At 45.0% G+C, this 19,297-nt stretch overlaps 2 protein-coding genes across 2 annotated transcripts in view; one reads left to right on the top strand and one right to left on the bottom strand.

The window, feature by feature from the left end:
• Window positions 1-19,297, top strand: part of LOC106750327 (adenylate cyclase type 6-like) — a 73,543-nt gene that overhangs the window by 9,608 nt on the left and 44,638 nt on the right. The window contains exons 2-5 of the mRNA XM_014630596.1: window positions 6,638-6,805; window positions 9,556-9,822; window positions 10,742-10,900; window positions 18,623-18,839. Coding sequence (XP_014486082.1) covers window positions 6,725-6,805; window positions 9,556-9,822; window positions 10,742-10,900; window positions 18,623-18,839 — 724 coding nt within the window. The 5' untranslated portion in view covers window positions 6,638-6,724. The remainder of the gene's footprint in view (window positions 1-6,637; window positions 6,806-9,555; window positions 9,823-10,741; window positions 10,901-18,622; window positions 18,840-19,297) is intronic.
• The window catches only part of LOC106750328, a 76,345-nt gene that overhangs the window by 22,475 nt on the left and 34,573 nt on the right, over window positions 1-19,297 (bottom strand). The window lies entirely within an intron of this gene.

The following is a 19,297-nucleotide window of genomic DNA, read 5'->3' as shown; positions in this document are numbered from 1 at the left end:
CGCGCGATCGGGCGCGAGAAACGGGATTAAAATGATGGGTGGGTGGGTGGGTTCGCGTGAACGGCGGCGTCGGAAAGACGGCGAGTCCGGCGACTCGGTTTCAGTCAATTCTATTCTACAGATAATCCGTTTGTTGCGTGTCTCTCGAGTGGCAGCGCTCGCGTGCGCTACTCGCGTTATTACGTAACATAAGCTGCGAGAGTTCGCGATTATTATTCGAGTCTACGCGATCGCACGGACCTGAGGATCTCGAGCTCGGACTGATTCTACAGATTTCGTTTAATGATACTACTGTAAAAATATTTTACAGTAATTATAATAATATTTTGTCCGGTTAAAAGATATTGTTTCAGATAACAGCGTTTCTCCTCCCGTCAAATAATCGACTTTTCTCGACATTTCGTGTAAGTACATGTTGTTCCCGTGAGACAAATTTTCGTGAAAATAAATAGAAATACTATATCTAAGGAAAGCTCTTTCGCGGGGATGATTTTCGCCGCATTTTCGGAAACATCGACCGTTGAATCCCGCCGCTGACTCGCAGATACCCTCAGTATTAACTGCCGTGACTTTCCGTGGAAATGACGTTCCGTTCTAAACTGAATTTAATTAACACACACACACACACACACACACACGCACGCACAAATGTGCGCATATACGGACATATGCATATTGCTGATCTGATATCGCATTATAAATCGTATAATCACGCGAGCACGCCGCCAGGACGATCATTTCGATTAATCAAGCCCCAATTATTAATAATGCGCCGTCCGGTGCTTCGGTGTTCTCGCCGTAGCGTTGATCTCGAATAAGGTCACGAGAACGGAATACGAAATAAAGAGCCCTCTTCTCTTTATTATCTGATCGTGTGTGTACGATAAGCTCGCGCGCGCACTCGCGATTGCCCGATTACCTCTCTCTCTCTCTCCCTCTCGTACAGCTCTCGCATGTGCAATGGGCCTTAAACTCGCGATCTCGTGCGCGACAAAAGCGGTTTTGCGGGCTCGAATCGGACTTGAAAAACGAAGCCCCCGAACTATTCCCGGGGCGTCGTTCAGCGCGAGTTAAACGAGTAAGCGAGCGAGCAGGCGCTCCCGCGAAATCTGAAAGCTTTTCCGTTCCTCGCGGGCTCGTATCGACAACCTGCGAGCGTGCAAGCACAACCTGGTCGATTATTTGTCGAGATTTCGCCGCCTTTGAGAGATTAACAACGTGAATATATTACAATCTAAATTTGATAAGGAGAATGTTAAGACCGAACGATATCTTCAAACTGCAATTTTTAGTTTGAAGATATCGTCCTCTCCGTTCAATATTTCTCCCTCTCTAAATGGAAATTAGAAATTCCCTCCCTTCATGAAAGTTAATCTTCAATAATAAGAATACGATATTTTTAATGAAGTTGTATTGAATTCCTTCGTCCTATCTTCGTATATGTAAGATAGGAAAGATCGCGGAGGGAACGAAATCAGACGTGAATCCGCGAACTTCCGTCGGAAACTGCGGATCTCGCGGTTCGAGCGAAACTGAGCAACACACACACACACACACACACACACACATATACACTGTCAGAAATTCTCCGTTTCGATGGAATCGGTAATAATACGGCCGACGTATACTGCCGACACTGCAATACGGATAACAGAGATAGATGGAATTGCGGAACAAAGGCGGCTAATTAATGACGAGGAATCGGTAATTTGAGCGAGGGTAAGCCCGGAAAACGGGGCCATAGAGAAGACAAATTTTGCTTTAGAACAGCAAACCTTTGCCGATGTAGTGGACGACGGAGGAAAATTTGCTCGGACCGCGAAAAATTTCTTTGGACAGCGGGAAAGACTTGTTGATTAGTACTCGTCCATACACATCCAGCGAATAGCAATTAATACGCTCAACATATCTTTCCGCTGTCCAAACACACTTTCTGTCTAAGCAAATCTTTTCCTTCCGCTGTCACTACATCGACGAACATTCGCTGTTCGCCGGCAGAATTTGTTTTCTCCATGCGTGAAACGTGCCGGACTCGGCGATACGAAACGATGGTGGGGGGAAATAATAATAATCGACGATCGAAACAATTCGGAACGTTACACTTAAACGCGATTGAAAGCTCGACGAGAGAACTCGCCGGATCTCGCGAAATCCGCTTTGCGCGCGCCCACGTCACATCCGCTGACATTCGGCGTCCACGCGCGAGCGCGCGAATAAAATATCATCCCACTGACGCTGCCAATCAATCCCCATATCGACGGTCGATTTTCGGCGAGCCTTCGATTGCGGACCGATAGTCCGTTTATATCTGCATACATTACGCATATGCCGTAAATAACGCGCACGAGTATAAACGCGTGCGACTGATAATGGCCGGCGTATCGATCGGCGAGAGAGAGAAAGGGGGGGAGTGAAGGGAGAGGGAAAGAGAGAAAGAGAGAGGGAGAGAGAATTCTATATAAGCGGTACAAATGAAACAGAGTAATCTTTATTCTATTCCTGAATTCATACAAACACTATTCACAACAATTAAGGGAACATTTGATACTTCATCAAAAGAACAAACAAGATTCAAGCTGGCTGTAACTTCGGCAAAAGTTATCGCAATCTAATTCTAAAAAAAAAGAATGTTAAAGTATCTAGTTTTGGACAACCTCTATTGTTTTCGATCTATTTTAATCTGGGTAATTTTTATTTGTACAAACTGCGAAGCAGACGAGCGGACAATTTTCTCGTCACTTGAAGGAGTGTCACGAGCGCGAGAAAAAATCGGATAAAATTTTCGGCTGATAATGGCCGGCGTATCGATCGGCGAGAAAGAGGGAGGGGGGCTGCTGCGTGCGTGATGCTACGGGCTATATCGAATGTTTTTTTTTCTTTTTTTTTTTTAATATTTCATCGTCGTCGCTTGTGCGTGATCGAAGCGCCGGCCGAATTTGCGCTGGCCGCTCGCTCGTCAACGACAGGACCCGGCATTCAAGTCGCTTCAGCATGATAATCGATCCGTAGACACGCATACAGACGCGCGCCCGGCATTTATTTATAAGCCTCTCCACTCTCGGTCCCTCCATGTGACTCCATGGGTCGTTCACTCACACTCGTAAGCGTGTTATCGACTTATGACGAAAGTTTGAATTGTTCATTTCAGAGCACGCGCGCGAACTCTTCCCTCTTCATCCCTCGGACCAGGCGAAACCAGGTGTGGAACTTCGAAATCGAAGACTCCAGGCTTTCGCCCGCACTGGGAAATATCTAATCAGGATGATTCGAATGAAATGCTTGTTTGGTCGCCGGCGAACGAGTGTTTCGGTTATGAAGAACCGAAATTTCGTCCTCTGAAACGAACCTCTGCCGTTTTCGTTCGCCGGAGAACCAAACTTTTACTTTCAGACAACTAAGCTTCGGTGCAGACGAAATATTTGTTTGCCTATATCCAAATGAGAATTTGGTTTGAGCCAACTAAATGAGGTTTCTCAGTGTAGGTAGAAGTTACGGTCGATGCGGGGGGGATGACGGATGTTAATGATCGGGAAGAGATGCGGGTTGCTTTACGGTCGTAACTGCGATGGCGATGCCCGTGGGAATTGTTGATCGATTCGCACAGGAAATATCGCGAGTTACTTTCCAAATGGCCGAATTACACACCGAGACTCTGAAGATTCACCCTGCTTACGTGGGATCTCCCTCATGCGGACCGGAACGTGGCGGGACGGAAATAATACGGAAATAAACGGCGTGCGTGCGAAACGTTGTTATCGCGTCGGTAAAGCGTAATCGCGAGCGTGAAAGCGCGGAGCGTTCAGCAACCGTTGCCGGTGATGTTGATCCTTAATCGAGGCGCAGGTTCGTGCCCGCAAAGGCGGACACGTCAGATCCGCTCCGCTTAACCCGCTCGCAGATAAAGGCGCCGCGATTATGATAAACGCGAGCGCGGAACTAGCGCAAGCTCAGCGGCGGGCTTCTGCCGGCGGCCGAGAAACGGCGAGTTTTATCTATCGGCCGAGTCGAAAGGCTGCGATTTCAGCGTTTCCTTCGCCTGCATATCCGCCGTGTGTGTAATGCCGGTATCCCGCTAAATTACACGTTACGTGAAAGCTCGGCCTCAGCCGAACCTCCCGAGATGCTAAACTCGCCGCGCCAGTTTCCAACGTCCGATGCGCACGCGATGCCCGCCCCGCAACAGAACCCTTTTTCCTCTCTCCCGCGTTCCCATTTTTGTCGCTGATTTGTTGACACAAACTACATTACACAGATTATATGCATAGAGTTGAATATTTAAAAGATATCTAATATTGCAGCAACGTTAAATAATATGATTTTTAATATTATCAGGGGTGGACATATAACATCACCTATCAATATTCCAGAAACATTACCTAATATTAAATAATATTACCAGAACATCGAATATTACGTCGAATATTCTAAGAATACGCCCGGCATATCACTTAATATTGAATAATATTACGCGTTTACGGGGGATGGCAGCCCTGACGTCGAAATAATTAATTAATTATCAGAGCGGCGGCGCGTGGGACGCCTCGGCGCGACATTGTTTAAATCGAAGCTGCAGTGCCGGCTGCCAGAGTGACCAACCTCGTTAACGACGTGACACACTAATTGAGCTCGTGAATAATAATTATGATTGGGCCGCGCGGAGACGTCAGCTCGCATCACGGGCGCGCGTCGCGAGCGCATGTCCCTCCATGTACGCGTTAAATCGCCGAGCGGCAACATGGTGGGCGCAAACGTGTCGGCTCGTCTTATCATTCCGGTCTAATCCGGTAGACCGCGAAATCTCTGCGGAATAAATTAACGTACATTGCGTCGCTTACGCGCATCTCGCAAGTTTCGCATGCATTACACATCGACTGCTTCAATCACGTCGCTCGTTAGGATGAGAGAGAGAGAGAGAGAGAAAGAATGAATGAATGAGTATCGATACATAGGGAAATAAGGGTTTTCCCTCCACAAATTGCCTGCACAAAATCCTGATTTCTCAATGTATCGATACTATATCGCTCAACTCCAATCGATACTTTGTAGCATCGGCTGGCATTAATAATCACGCGCACTTCTGCGACGAGGAGGAGCGCGTAATCAACGTTATCACGAACTGGGCGGCGCGACGCTGCGGTTGAAACGATCGTACTCGGTGACTACACGAGGCTTCGGTGACAACGAAGCCCGCGTTGTTGATAAATTGCAAGCCGAGACGAGATTAATGCGCGCATCGATTGTCGCGGCACGAGACACGAGACGACGGCACTCGCGGGCATACCTGCCTGCCGCGTTACAAGTAACGCGAGAACCCCGCGTCGACGCGAGCACGCGATAATTGCGCGTCGCATCGTCCGCGCGTACGTACGGACAACCTCAATTATTCACACTCGCGTACACCAATATTGTTTACGAGCGATGTCGCCGCATTCGGAAAAAAAAAAAGACCCCGAATTAATTTGTACACCTAACACGAAAAAAGCTAGGACGGCCGTTAGAATCCGGATATGAAGATGTTTTTCTAATCGGAAAGTCGGATTTGTTAGAGGCAATATTACTTAAGAAAAAATATCAAGATATACAAAAACTTGTACATAAGAATAGAGAGAAAAAGGGGGAGAGAGAGAGAGAGAGAGAGAGAAAGAGAGAAAGACCGCTTGTGGAATTATGTGTCTAGACACGCGATACGGGGTGCTACGAACTCCGTTTAAGTGCCGGGCAAGTTTTCTCGCGCGGTCCGCAAGACTGGACGCGAATAAAATCGTCCCGAGGCGCGAGAAACGAGGCAAGGCCCTCACGACGGCCGACGTATTACCCGCGTAATGATTATGTCGCCTGCGGGAGAGCAGATTGCTGTCGCAAGTTTGCGCATACGCGATCGCACGAATTAACCTTCGTCGAGAGCCGATAGACGGACAGTGCTTGTCTCAGCGAATTTTAAGGTAGTCGGCTCGTAAATTGGTTTCCTTGGAGATCTTATTCGAATTTTAACAATATATTAATCGAGACATAATCTACATACGTGTAAAATTAAAAATAATTTGATTGTATCGAAGTTTTGTATGTGTGTGTGAGAGAGAGAGAGAGAGGGAGAATGATAGAATGAAATAGCGCTGCCTGCATGTGCAGTGCGGTGTCATTAAAATTGTCTGTAACTCCACCAATTTTCCGAACTCGACTTTATAACTTTGACGCAACAATCTACACGCTTGAGGCTTCAAAATTATACGAAGAAAAAAAAGCGATTTTCTCGACGTCACAGGGTGGAGAAAGGGACGGACCTTTAAAGAATTGTGGGATAATTTGATCCTCCAACAATAATCTTACATTTTGGTTAAGCTGGTCCCGTTGGTAGCCGTAAAAGACATCCGTGGAATTTGTGGGCGAGGTTCTTTGAAAATTTTCAACTTTTCCCTCCGGTGAAACTGTTATTTAGCAGCCTTGTAAAAGCTTCACTCGTAATGCGGGGGTTACGGACGACGACGTTATACCTGCGCATCGCGTTATTAATTAATTAATTTAAGACAAAGGATCGGGAGCACTCGCTGTTTAATTATCCGGAGCGACGGCCAATAGCGAGGACGCGCCCGAGAAGGGAAAGATATCGTTACCGGGGGCGTTTTCTTTCTGTTTGCAGGAGAAACATGAATTAGCGGCGAACGACGGCACCGTCGGCCCCGCTCCTCTCCAACCAGCAGCGTCTGAAAACAACGGTCTCGGCGACATGGAGAAATACGGCGTGGATTTCCCGAAGCGGGAGTGGAGTCACAGGCTGAGCCTTCGCGGTAGTCGAAGGACGCACGAGGTAAATCGTTTCGTCGCCCGCACGTCCCGCGAGACGAGAGAATGCGGAGCACGCATGCGCAATCGGGAGAACATATTCCTCATTTAAAGGGGTGTATTTCCGCTTCAAACGTCGTAAATAAATATCGGAGTAATTATTTACTCGAATCCAGCACTTTTCCTCCGCGTGATTTTCAAACATTTTTTTTCCTTGGAAAACATTATAGAGCATAAAATTCAGAAGTTTTGTACAAAATGTATTTATCCGTATTTTAACCAGGTAATTTCGATACGTTTCGTTATCTTGAATAATTTTGTCAAAAAAAAGGAAAAAATAAAGGAAAAAGAAAAACTCCGAAAGATCACCTAAGAAACGAAACGTTCCGAATGAGGATACCCCATAGTATGAAAAAGTGAGGAACCTCATGAGTTACATTCTCGTGTACGTAACTGCGCGCTGACTCGCCCGAAACTTCGGAAAACTTGCGTCCTCGGCTGCATTATTCATAAACGAGTTTCTCGTCGACTAATCATTTATGCAGTTGCGCGATATGGGTATGGCCGTCGCTTGACGCGGGCGGGCCGCTTTTACACGTCATCATGAAATATCAGTTGTAGAGAAGAACGAATTGAACAAATGCGCGCGCCTGCACGGCATTAATCCGCCGGACGTAATTACTTTATTTCACCGTATCCGTCAGCATTGATAATTGCACGGCGAAACGCAGATAAAACATTCGGCCGTGTAACTATGTGTATACTTTCAATTAAGCTGATATTACTATGCATTCATATTAACGCCATTAAATATATTTGGAGGAAACAACGTTACTTTATACACGCACACATAACGAGCGTGCGCGCTATAATTGTTAAAATCGTCATTAAAATGAGGTGCAATAATAACAGTTTTTTTTCTACGAAATAAATATACACTAAGAAAAATTTCACTAAAACAATCACTTTTGGCCTTAATTTCATCTGATATTTTTCGCATATCATAAAAACGTTTTTAGAATATAAAAAAACAATAATAATACAGAAATATATATAATTTCGTTTAGTGTAAAATATATTTTTATACAAAATTATCTCGACTTTATTTATATAATAAAACAATTGGTAATGCAATACACATTTAAAATAAAAAGATTACAATTATATATATATATATGTATATATATATATATATATTCGACGGGATAACAACGTGCCAGGTGGTGTGTTATCAACCCCTCGCGCAGATCGCACGCATATGTTAAGGCCACGTCGACGCAAAACGTGAGGCATACGGCGCCAAATGCGTGTTCAGCCATTTTCATTCAGCGTCGTCAAGAGACAACGAACGTCCATTAGCGCATTTCGTTTTATCATCTCGTGCCCGCGAAGGTGTCGGAGGAGAACTTCGTATATCGAGACGGCGTACCTCGTTCATTCGTTTTTTTTCGGTATGGCGCTTGGAATTCCACGTCGGATCCCCGCGATCTGATCAGCTTAACTACTCGGTTAGAACGACGTCGTAATCTCACATTACGGGAGAAGGCGGAGGAGTTTACCGTCTCTCAGCGTCTCCCTCTTTCTCGCGTGTTTTACCTTTTATTCCAGTCAGAACAACGCCGGGCGACCTCGCGTTTCTTTAACCAGCCGGAAAACAATATTGCAGCGTCTCTTTTATTTACATATCAAATGTAACCAATCGCGCATAACGAACGAAACACACGGCCAATAGTCAGCCAATCAGACGAGCTAACAAATATCTGAATTTATTTGCTGTGTCTCGGGTAATGTAAAATTCGTTCGAGCAATCAGCGTGGCGACCAACGTGCTAAAAGGAGAATTTCACGCACGAGTTTTCCGCGAACTCTGTTATTTTCCATTGTGCAGCTTTTCATAATATCGAACGAAAGTGTGTTCACCACGTTGCGATCGAAGCGATACGCGATGTAATCTACATCAAAAGACAAGAAAATAGCGATTCTCCGGCGAAATCATTTTGCTTTGTCCGCGAACGAGAGAACGAAGGAGAGGGAGAGAGAGAAGGGAGGGAGGAGCGACATGTAAAACGCTTGAGATCAGAGAAACAAGTTTATCTTGACGGGATTCTGACGCGACAGGTGGAGCTTGTTCACGACGTTGTATATCGCGGCGCGAAACACGATTCCCTCCGCCGCTCTTTGCAATTTCCTAGCGGAGTTGCGAAAATTTACGTAACGGGTGTCGACTTTCTTTTGACGCGGCTCGCTCTCCGCCCCTCCCTTCTCCCCCGTTCTGCTCGTCTTTATTTTGGAGGAAAACTGAGATAGGTAACTGAGATAGGAAAACTGAGAGCAACGTAAATAACAAGATCTCTATCGTGACATAACGCTCTCTTCTCGATCTCGATGTTAACCCGGGAATAGTCACCTTATTTTTTTTTATTGAAACGATCGCCCGGGGTCATTTTAGACCCAGGTGACTATTCCCCGGTTAAAAGTACTTTTTTTTGGTGAAACGCTAAGATAATGATCGCAATGTGGTAGATCGAATGATGATCAACATAATATCGTTACGATTTCATCAAGAACTCGCTTATATCGTCGTAAGTAATTTTTGACCCCTCTCTCTCTCTTTCTCTCTCACTCACTTATTCTCGCTCATCAGTTTCCGATAAAAGAGACAAGATCTGATTAGCCGCTGGTATATGTTTTGCCAAGAAGGTCGGGCTTAATTAACGTCGAGTCGAAGAGACATTTCGCCGGCGTAACCATGAGTCGCCTCTTTCCGTTCCGCCAGGGTGAAGTCAGGCCCAGGACAATAGCCGAGGTCCCGGGAGGCCGGGGCACCAGGAGATGGGCCAGTCTCAGGCAACACGTGAGCAGCAACGACGGTAGCAAGCCCCGTGTCGAGTTACTGTTCGACGCGCCGGGCTCGAGATCCACCACGCCGTCCTCGCAGCCTCACACCCCGAATACGCCGAAAACGCCGCACACTCCCATCAAGAAGTCCAATTGGGAGGTAATCGAGCACTTCACCGGAGCGCCGCGTCCCTCTATCATTACGGTGAGTACAAGCACTCTTTTTTCTCCTCCTTCTTCTTCTTCCTTTCTATTTTACATGCGTCAGGTGGCGATTACGATAAATTATTAATGACAATAGTCGTCATATATATATATATATATATGTAAATGACCTCGCTGAGAGCGTGAATATATCGCCATTAGATTTGTCGAAATATCGCGCGACTTTTATCGGTGAAAATGAATTTTAATGCAAAAAGGAAGAAAAGAAAGAAAAGCAGAACGCGTAAATAGATAGCTCGGCTCGCTCGAGTTCCTTCGGCAAGGAAAATATCTCGGGACGTGGGAAGAATGGTGTATAAACGGTTGTAATAATTTCCTGTCTCAATAATGCGGTATAAAGTGCGTATCTCGCGTATTCACGACGATTCTCACTTGAAACAAACCGAATTATAATCCCAACGGAAACCGCACCACGGTTACCCCCAACCGTGGGTGCAAACAATCGGGCAACGGGCTGAACAACGATTATTGTATCACGTGTAAATACCACCACCTCGGCTGCTACCGTGTGTGTTTTTCGTTAAATCACATTTACGCATTGTTGGGTCGCAACGCGGGGATACGGTGTCGCGAAATTACCCGAGAGCGAAGCGAAACACGAGACTATTCGCGGCTCGTCCCGATTAAATTGGCAACATTGAAGAAAATATCTACGAATCATTCGCGTTTTCCAGAAAATTCTCGATACTACGATCGATCTTCTCCTTGATTAAATTGCGGAATCAATGTTTCACCATCCGCGCCATCTACCCGCGTTTGAAAATTAATTATTAACTAATTATTGAAAAATATATCCAACTTTTCGACCGACCCAGTATTTACTTTTTATTATTTTCGAAATATTCCGTATAAATCGATGCATGTATATATTATAATGTATATGTTATAATGTTTGTTAGATGGCCAGAGGATCAGAAGTCGGCATGGGACCGACGACCGGAAGGGAGACCATGATGGAAGCCGCAACGAACGCGGGGATCACGCAGACTACGCGGAAGTGCGCCCTGAGTAGGTTCTTGAGCTCGTTATTCGCCTCGCATCGCTTCAAGAATCTACAGGTGAGCGAAAGAGAGACACTTCGCGTGTTCGTTTTTTGTTTTTTTTTTCCTTTTTTTCTTTCACGCGTTGTATTGCACGAGCGTGGCATAGCAGACTGGCCTGCTGCACAGAGAAAAATTCTTCTTTAGATTTAGTATTTTTATTTATCTGACTGAAATTTGTTTCACAGAAACAACATGTACTTGTACGAAATATATATATAGCCTTTCTCCTGAATACGCCAGCGATCGATTCATCTTTCCACATTCCATTAAACTTTATGAGCTTTTGAAAAATCCAGCTAATGACGAGCCATCGACTCCCGAATCGATAACAGCTATTAAGTTTGAAATTTCTGCGGCGACGGCACTCTTTGGTGAGTCCTTGTCATGCAAATCGAAGCCATCAGAGATTAATCTGAGGGTGACTTTCATTGAATTCCAATTAAATGAATCGCTAGCTTAAAAGTGCTGTCAGTCGAGTGTCATCTGCTCAGTCTCGTCAACACAGGTAGAAGTTAATTTTTCGGTTAAATTGCTGAACAAGTTACAGAGACCGAGTAGACAGACTTCGGTAAACCTTATTTGAAATAATAACAAATAATAAATCTATAAATAACACTTTTATTCATAAGTCAATCTAATAACGATGTTAGTTTAAATAATTTATTTTCATCTAAATAATTTATTTAAATGAATATCAAATTTATTCAAATAATTTCGTGTAAATGAATGTATGAATAATTTATATTTGTTATTTGCATTATTCCTTACATATGTTATTTGTTATTCACGCTATTTATTATTCAGCATTTATTATACATGTCTAGTTATAAATGAACGAAAGGACGAACGGACGAGCGTATCGATGCGACCGAATGACGTGCACTGCATTGCGTAGGAGTACTAATATACGTCAGAGTTCGCGAACTCTCGATAGGGCGGGAAGGGGGAAGCGGAAGGGAGACGGCCGGGGTGAAAGAGAGCGTGTGTGAGAGAGAGAGAGAGAGAGAGACAGAGGGAGACCAAAACTAGCCGGCGGCACAAAACCACGCAACAAGTTCCGGCTGTTGATGCCCAGGGCCTCGGAAATCCGCGCCGTGCCATAAAGTTGCTGCGCGGACTGGGACTTCGCAACAGTTTCAAGCCCGAAACTTCCGGGCGGAGGCTCCTCTTCTTCTTCCATCGGCAGCATGAATTTCGCACGGGAACAATTTTGCAATTTCCGGTGCCGGTGTGCTCGCGGTCGAATCGTCAGTTTCGAACGACGACGGAAACGCAACATCCCCTCCCCCCCTCTTCCCCCTTCCTTCGTAGCATCCTGGTGCCCGCGAGGCAGCGAGTAGACCCGGCCGCGGCATGAACGATGACGGTTAACGCGTTTATCCACCATCCTTTACCGTATCATATCGAAACGTTCCGGCCGTCAAACGCAGCGGACTTTTATGCGCGTAAACGGAAACGTTGACGCTGTTGTTTCAGAAAGACGGGCTCGGAAGATCGCCGAAGGAATATCCCCCGAGTATATCCTCGCGCCTTTGCCGCGTATTTGCAATTTTTCTGTTTTCTTCTCTTTCCCTTCTCTCGCTTCCCTACGCTTTAACGGGTTTGCCGGCGGAGACGGGAAACGCGCGCATGCTTTATTCAGGTGGGTTTTTCCGCGTCGCGCGGCCAGCCTCCGGTAAGCGAATTTCTCAACGCCTCCCCCCCCCCCTTCTGACCCTCCTCGTAGTTGCAGCACCGTCGAACATTAATTACTCTCCATCTCGCATCTCGAGAGCAGCGGAGAGAAGCAGCCTCTCTCGAGAGCCTCGGAAGTCGATTCTCGTGAATCTCACTGATGCGATACTTTCATTGCGAATCTTCGTTTTTTCTTTTTATTTTTCTACGTTATTATTCCTCCCCGGAGGACGAGGCGTTTCCTCCGGCGAAACACGTAATTTCACTGTCAGCAACGCCGGCTAATAGCGTTATGTCCGCCGGCTCTTGAATGTTGCATAAGGCGGATCGCTGGCTCAGCGATCAGCGGGTCATTTGAATAACCGGGTCGTCGAAGTTTGGCCTCGCGCCCGGATTCTTATCAATTAACCGCCACCGGTGGCCACGTCGTCCTGCACCGTTCTGCCTCCTTGTGACACGGCCGTTCGGGTAAACCTCCGCCTTATCCAGTTCCTCCGATCGATAAATATTGCTAACTGGCGTTGCATCGACGCTACTTTGCATCCTCCTCGCAACAATACGTGATCGATCCCTTCGTACATGTGCCCCTTCGCACAGCAGGCGCGATGTTAATATTACAAATATATGCGATATCTATGGAAATCAATGTTGTCCAATCGTCGTATAATGTCGAGAAATGGCGATGTAAAAACCGGTATTTTTCATACCGGTCCCAATCCCTGCTCTATAAATTTCCCAAGGTGGAGTCTGATTCCGGGTGAAAAGTGGTGGTATTTTCGCTCGAGACGGCAGTGAAAATACTGCCACGCGGAATCGCAAGAGTAAATGCTTCGAGCTTGAGATGGATTCCGTAGTTAGTGAATGTTTCATTCGATTAGAGTGAATTCGTTCCCGCGACGGTACATTGAAAAAAGGAAAAAAAAAGAAATACTTAAAATGCTACAGGAATATTATTTCGATATCGAATAACATTCGTATGATATTCTAAGAATATTACGCGCTTATAGGGATCAGGTGCGATATCGTCGACCGCAATACAATAGGAGATACGATTCTGCGCCGGGAAAGCGAGATCGAACTTCACAGTAGACATCGATGGGAAGGTCGATCCGTGGTAGACGCACAAGGACGACGTTTTCGAAAATTGAGAAAGCAACGTCGGCGTCACCGGCGTCTCGCATGTTGAGATTCCGAGGCGACGACCCGCGAATACAGAATTACTACACGATTGTGTCGCGAGAACGTGACGGGATAACTGCGAAATGGAGACTCGTCGATGTTCCCTCGAGCGATTCCCGCGGGAAACGACCCGCATTGTCTGGTCACGTAGAGTCGAAGCTGGGATACCGGCGCGAGGGTTGGCAAGTTCACGAGGAGGGAGGGAGGGGAAACCCATGGTGGAAACCGCGTCTCTCTCTCTCGCGCGACACGATTTGATCGCATTCGCTCGTGCGATATTCTCGGCGATGTCTCGCAAAAATATCACTCTTTCAAAAAAACAAACTGCTTTTCTAGTCATTTAAAATGGAAATCTCTCGATGGAAGACCACTCTGAAGCCGTGTTAAACGATAATGAGTGAATTAGGCAGATTCCCAACACGGCAGTCGCGTCGTAACGGAGAATTTCACTTCAAGCAAGAATTATATTGTAAAATGTGAAATATATGAGATATATATAGCGTGTGTATATATATAGATAGGCGGGGTGGAAGTGTGAGAGCACGAGATAAGAAGAGAATTCCTTCTCTCTCTCTTTCTCTCTCTCTCTCTCTCTCTCTCTCGAAGGAATCACGTTAGAAATACTGAGTGTCTATAACGCGAGAGCACGCGGGCGGGAGAGAGAGAGAAAAATATTTCTTCGGGGAGCCGGTGTGGTGCAAATGTATGCAAATGAAGGGAAATTTTCCGCGAAATTATACATCGCCCATGGGAATATACTCGGGTCATACGTGCGTAATTATTCACATTTCGCCGGGATGATACAGATATTAATTGTTCTTCCTCTCCTCTTTTTCAACCGTGAGACGAGAGGACCCGTTACGTTAAATTATTATTTCGTGGGCGGCGTTTGGAGACTTTCATGGCGAAAATGAAAAGAGAATGACCGAGAGATGTGATCAAACTGGCGCTCGATTGCCCGCCATCGTCGACTTGGTTAAGAATTATGTCATGATTGAAAAGTTCGCCGGCGAAATACTACGGGGTTTCCCAGTAAGAGGTTTCATTTCAAATTAGTAGAAAAACAGTCGTTCTTTGTTGAAAAAGTGGCGATATTTTTAATTCCAATGCAAAGCACAGACCGTACCGATTAAGTGTGGCACGCGATATCTGATGAATGGCCGCCTCGATCTTGTTTTACAAACGGTCACTTTTGGAATCGAGGAAATCTCGCATAATTGCGCGAGATTCAAATCGAAGCCTCTTGATGGAAAACCCCGTGTATCCCGCGACGTCGCTAATCGCAGATGCTCTCGAGAATCGCGTGTGTTACCTCTGCCTTGGGAAAAGTGAGCGGAGCTTTTCCGAGTCCGAATTCCCATTGCTGTGCGTTCGCAGCACAGCGACAGGACGTTGCGTTGTCGCACGAGGACATCTCCTCGCTCGAATGCGTTTCACGGCGGATGATTAAAATATTAAATGACCCGAGTGTGCGATAAATGAGCGCGGGGAAACTCTTTGCTACCATTGCTATGACTACTGATAACGACCGACGGTCGCCACAAGGCTTTTCTTGATCGCGCTCGACGATATTACCGCTCGTAATTCCGCTCGTGCTCCGATAAGGTCTCACTCACCGTCGATAAGCGGGGGAAAAATCGAGCTGCAACCCCGCTATATTTATCGATCGGGCAAACCGCGACTGCCACGGCAGCCTCTCTCGATCCCTTTCTTCACACATCTTTTAACATTGACGAATGCTTATTAATTATTAACTATAATTATTAATTATGAATTAATTATTAACGAACCTTCATTTCTTCTTCCATTCAACCCGCCTTTTACCACATCCTCTTCACAATCCGCACTCGAAATTCTTCACCCCCCCCCCCTGAATTTTGTTTCGCGCTTCTTCATCGTAGCTATCAATTTATCATCGTCCAGTTTCATTTCTTCTTCACCGACATCATCAACTATTTTTTATTCTCCGCGACTCAGGTAATTTTGAAGTTCTCGCTCACCCAACTCCTGTACTACGCCCTTCAACTTTTCCATCTCTCCTCCTGCCTCACAGACCGGTATAACCGTTCCCTCGCTTTCCTTTCTCCAGCCTCGTTATCCCTACTGACATACTCCTAATGTCCACCTTTTCTTTTATTAATTTCCCAGCGGTTTCACTTTTCCGCTTGTACCTTGGGTTGGACGATTACAATATTTCCTTTCTTCTTCCTCACCCTTGTCACTTCGTTATAACTTCTCTGCGCGTCCCTCGTCGTTCCGCCGGGGCTCCTCCCTGCTCTCTTTCGGAGCTTTTCCAGCTCTTATTCGATTTTTTAATCATCATTTTTATTTTCTTCCTACATGCTGCAGATGACACTACCACGGCGCAGTTTTCCCACAAAACTATACCCTTTTATGCGGAGCACGATTTGACACGACTATTATTATACAGGGTGAGGAAAAAACAATGGCGGGACCCGGAGATATCTTGAAAAACACAAGTTTTATAGAAAACTCTCAGATAAAAGTAGTTGTGTTAAGAAAAATTTACCGATCTTATCAGCCTGGCCTTGAGTGGTATCGCCGAGGTCAGGAAGAGGTGATCTTGAATTTTTTAAATGGAACTCCCTACTTTTTATTGCACGTCCTTATAATCATTTTTCAGACCCTTTCAGAGCACTATACGTTTATTTCCTTCCAAAGAAAAAGAGAGAGAGAGAGAGAGAGAGAGGGTTGAATCGGAAATAAGCTGGAGCGTGCGTTATGTATTATTAAGCGCGCAAAAGTAAAAGCAGGTTGGATCCTCCTTCGCTGTCTCACGAATGCGTTATTCGAGACTTGATTAAGTTGCATTTTCGATAGACGGCCCGGGGAATATTTCATGAATACCAATTCGCAGGACGTACAAATTGCAGTAGCAACAGCACATACGACGCGGTGCACCGCGCAAAATCCAACATTGCAGTAATGTGATATGTCTGCGAGCGAGTCTCTGCAAATAGATACCATTGTGATGATATAAATTTCAGACCTTCGCTTGCTCGATCTCTTCGGGGATTTCCTATTTGTTGTTCGCCGGCAATATACATCTGGCTCCGCTTCTCTGTCTCTCCCTTCTTTCTCTCCCTCCCTCTTTTCCTCCCTTCCTCCCTCTTCTTCCTCTCCCTCTTTCCCTCTCTCTCGCATATAATGGCGACTTTGATATAATTATATCATAATTTTGTTATATCATTATTTTTTATCATGCTTCCCTTTTTCGTGCTTCCACTTCGTATTTCGTTGTTTAATTATGTTCGTTTAATTATGTTTCGTTAAAAGGAACCGATCGTCGTATAAAAGCAAGAGACCACGTGAATTCACGTAATAATACAGGATGATACATATATGTATTTCTTCCACGTGCGATATTCGTGTCCCGTATCGTATTATAAAATATGCAAACATCACGAATATAATTACAAACAAATTACAAATTTCCCGTTTTATCAGAACTATGTTGATACATATACACGTATATATATATATATATATATATATATATATTGATTATATTTCACGTAAAGTTCGCGCTAGAGCAAGACATGGCGCAACATGAAGTTAAAATATGTTGCCGCTGTAAAAGGCTGAGAATAAATGCCGGTCACAAAGGATTGGGCAACTGTTGCCTGACTATCACGATGGTTGCAAAAGGGGAAAAGGAGGATACACCGGTCGCGAATATCGCGTTTCCCCTGGGAAAAGCGGAAAGAAAAAAGAAATTGCCTTACGTTTCACATTCCTGCCGAAAATAACAGTGCACACAAAAAAAACAACAAAAGGAAAATAAAAATGGCGCATCTCGGGCATATTCGTGACTGTCGTCGATTTTTGCCACATGCGCGGCCGAAAGCAATTAGTGGGACGATCGAAAGGCAGCATCACGATCGGACTTTGTACAACGATATCTCGCGCAGTTTCCATTTCCGGGATAAACGTGACGGACCAATCGGCTGTGATACATATAAACATAGGGTGAAGAACAAATATTCCGTCAGCCCGAAATATCTCGAAAAATATAAGTTTTGTAGAAAACTGTTTCAGATAAAAAATAGTTACAGGACTTGAAAAGAATACATTTACCGGTCTTACCAGTTTGACCTTGAGTGACGTCGCCAAAATCGGGACAAAGTCATCTTGGATTTTTTAAACAGAATTGCCTACTTTTTATTGCATATATTCTTGCAGACCTTTCTTCAGGCCTTTTCAAAACACTATAATTTTATCCACTTTAAATAAGCCGTTTCGAAGTTATTGAGTTTTTTATGGATAAGTTGGATGCCCGACGAAAGTAAGATCGGCACGATTCGATCTACTACGCATGTCTGTATGATCCGGCCACCACGCAATAAATGAACTTTATTACGAGCCAGGTTATCGGTTCATTAGTTCATTCGGGCCGGCTCGTACGTAATAAAGTTCATTTATTTAATGCTGTCATTCATTACCAGTTTAATGGATCGCGAACTCGACTGAAACTCCTTTACTCCCTTCGATATTGTTAAGAAACAGTTTTTAATTGGTTGTCCTGAGTTTTCATTTCATTCCGCGCGTTCATTATTCCTCAGCATTGTCTTTAGAGTAACTTTAAGTTGATCCGAGAATTAATTTATTCGGTTTAATTAATTCTTACCACTTTAGGGCGAAAAATATTGCACGGACCGAAAGTCCGTGCTTGAAATATTGACAATTAATCAATTTCATTTTTGTAAAGTCAACCCTTGCGTGAGAGTTAAGAGACGATGAATTCTGACAGATTCGTGTTGAATTTCGTGAGTCGACGATGGAAACGATAGACGAGGATACGCGACACCTCAATGGGATCCTCCAGTGACATTTACGCGCGGCGAATATGTCATTATTTTTCAGGTCGAAATGCTCTACCAGCGCTACTTCCTGCGCATGAATCAAAGCAACATGACGCATGTGCTCGGTTTACTAGCCGGCCTGGTGCTCGCGTTGGGCCTATTATTCGTCCTCAAGCTGAAACTGACCAACAGTCACCTGTCGTTCTACGCGCAGCTGCAGAGATCCGAGAATCTCTCCCTGGCGTTCACCCTGGCAGGCTGCATCGTGGTTTATACAGGTGAGCTCATATTTTCCTTTCTCTCAGTCCCGAATAGAAATTAAACCGGTTTCTAGCCAATAACTGGCCAGTAATTCTCCAACTATCTAGTCTCCGATCGGTTTCACTGGCCAAAAACTTACAGGTTTGAGAGACTTTTGCTCTGAACAATAACCGAATGATAAAACTAGCCAGTTTTCTTACCAATTCCTAATAAGATTTTGCCCATTTTCATTTGTTTATTACTGCACTTAGTTTCCGGCCAGGAAGTGGCCAAGAAACACTAGCCAGAATTTTAAGAGTTTCCGCTGAATAGAAACTGTCCGTTATTAACTCACTATTTTTTTTTTTTAATAACTTATGGCAAGCAACTGGCCGAGAAATGATATTTTTCAGACACTTTCCGGACGGCTGCTGTCTAATGAATTCGAGCCAGTGAAAGAACCGTCCGGTTTCTGTCCGGCGACTAGTTTTTCCCC

This window comes from Dinoponera quadriceps, unplaced genomic scaffold (assembly GCF_001313825.1).
Source record: "Dinoponera quadriceps isolate SergipeBrazil2010 unplaced genomic scaffold, ASM131382v1 scaffold5230, whole genome shotgun sequence".
In the NCBI taxonomy this organism is placed as follows: domain Eukaryota; kingdom Metazoa; phylum Arthropoda; class Insecta; order Hymenoptera; family Formicidae; genus Dinoponera; species Dinoponera quadriceps.
This window is presented reverse-complemented; position numbering and strand designations above follow the sequence as displayed.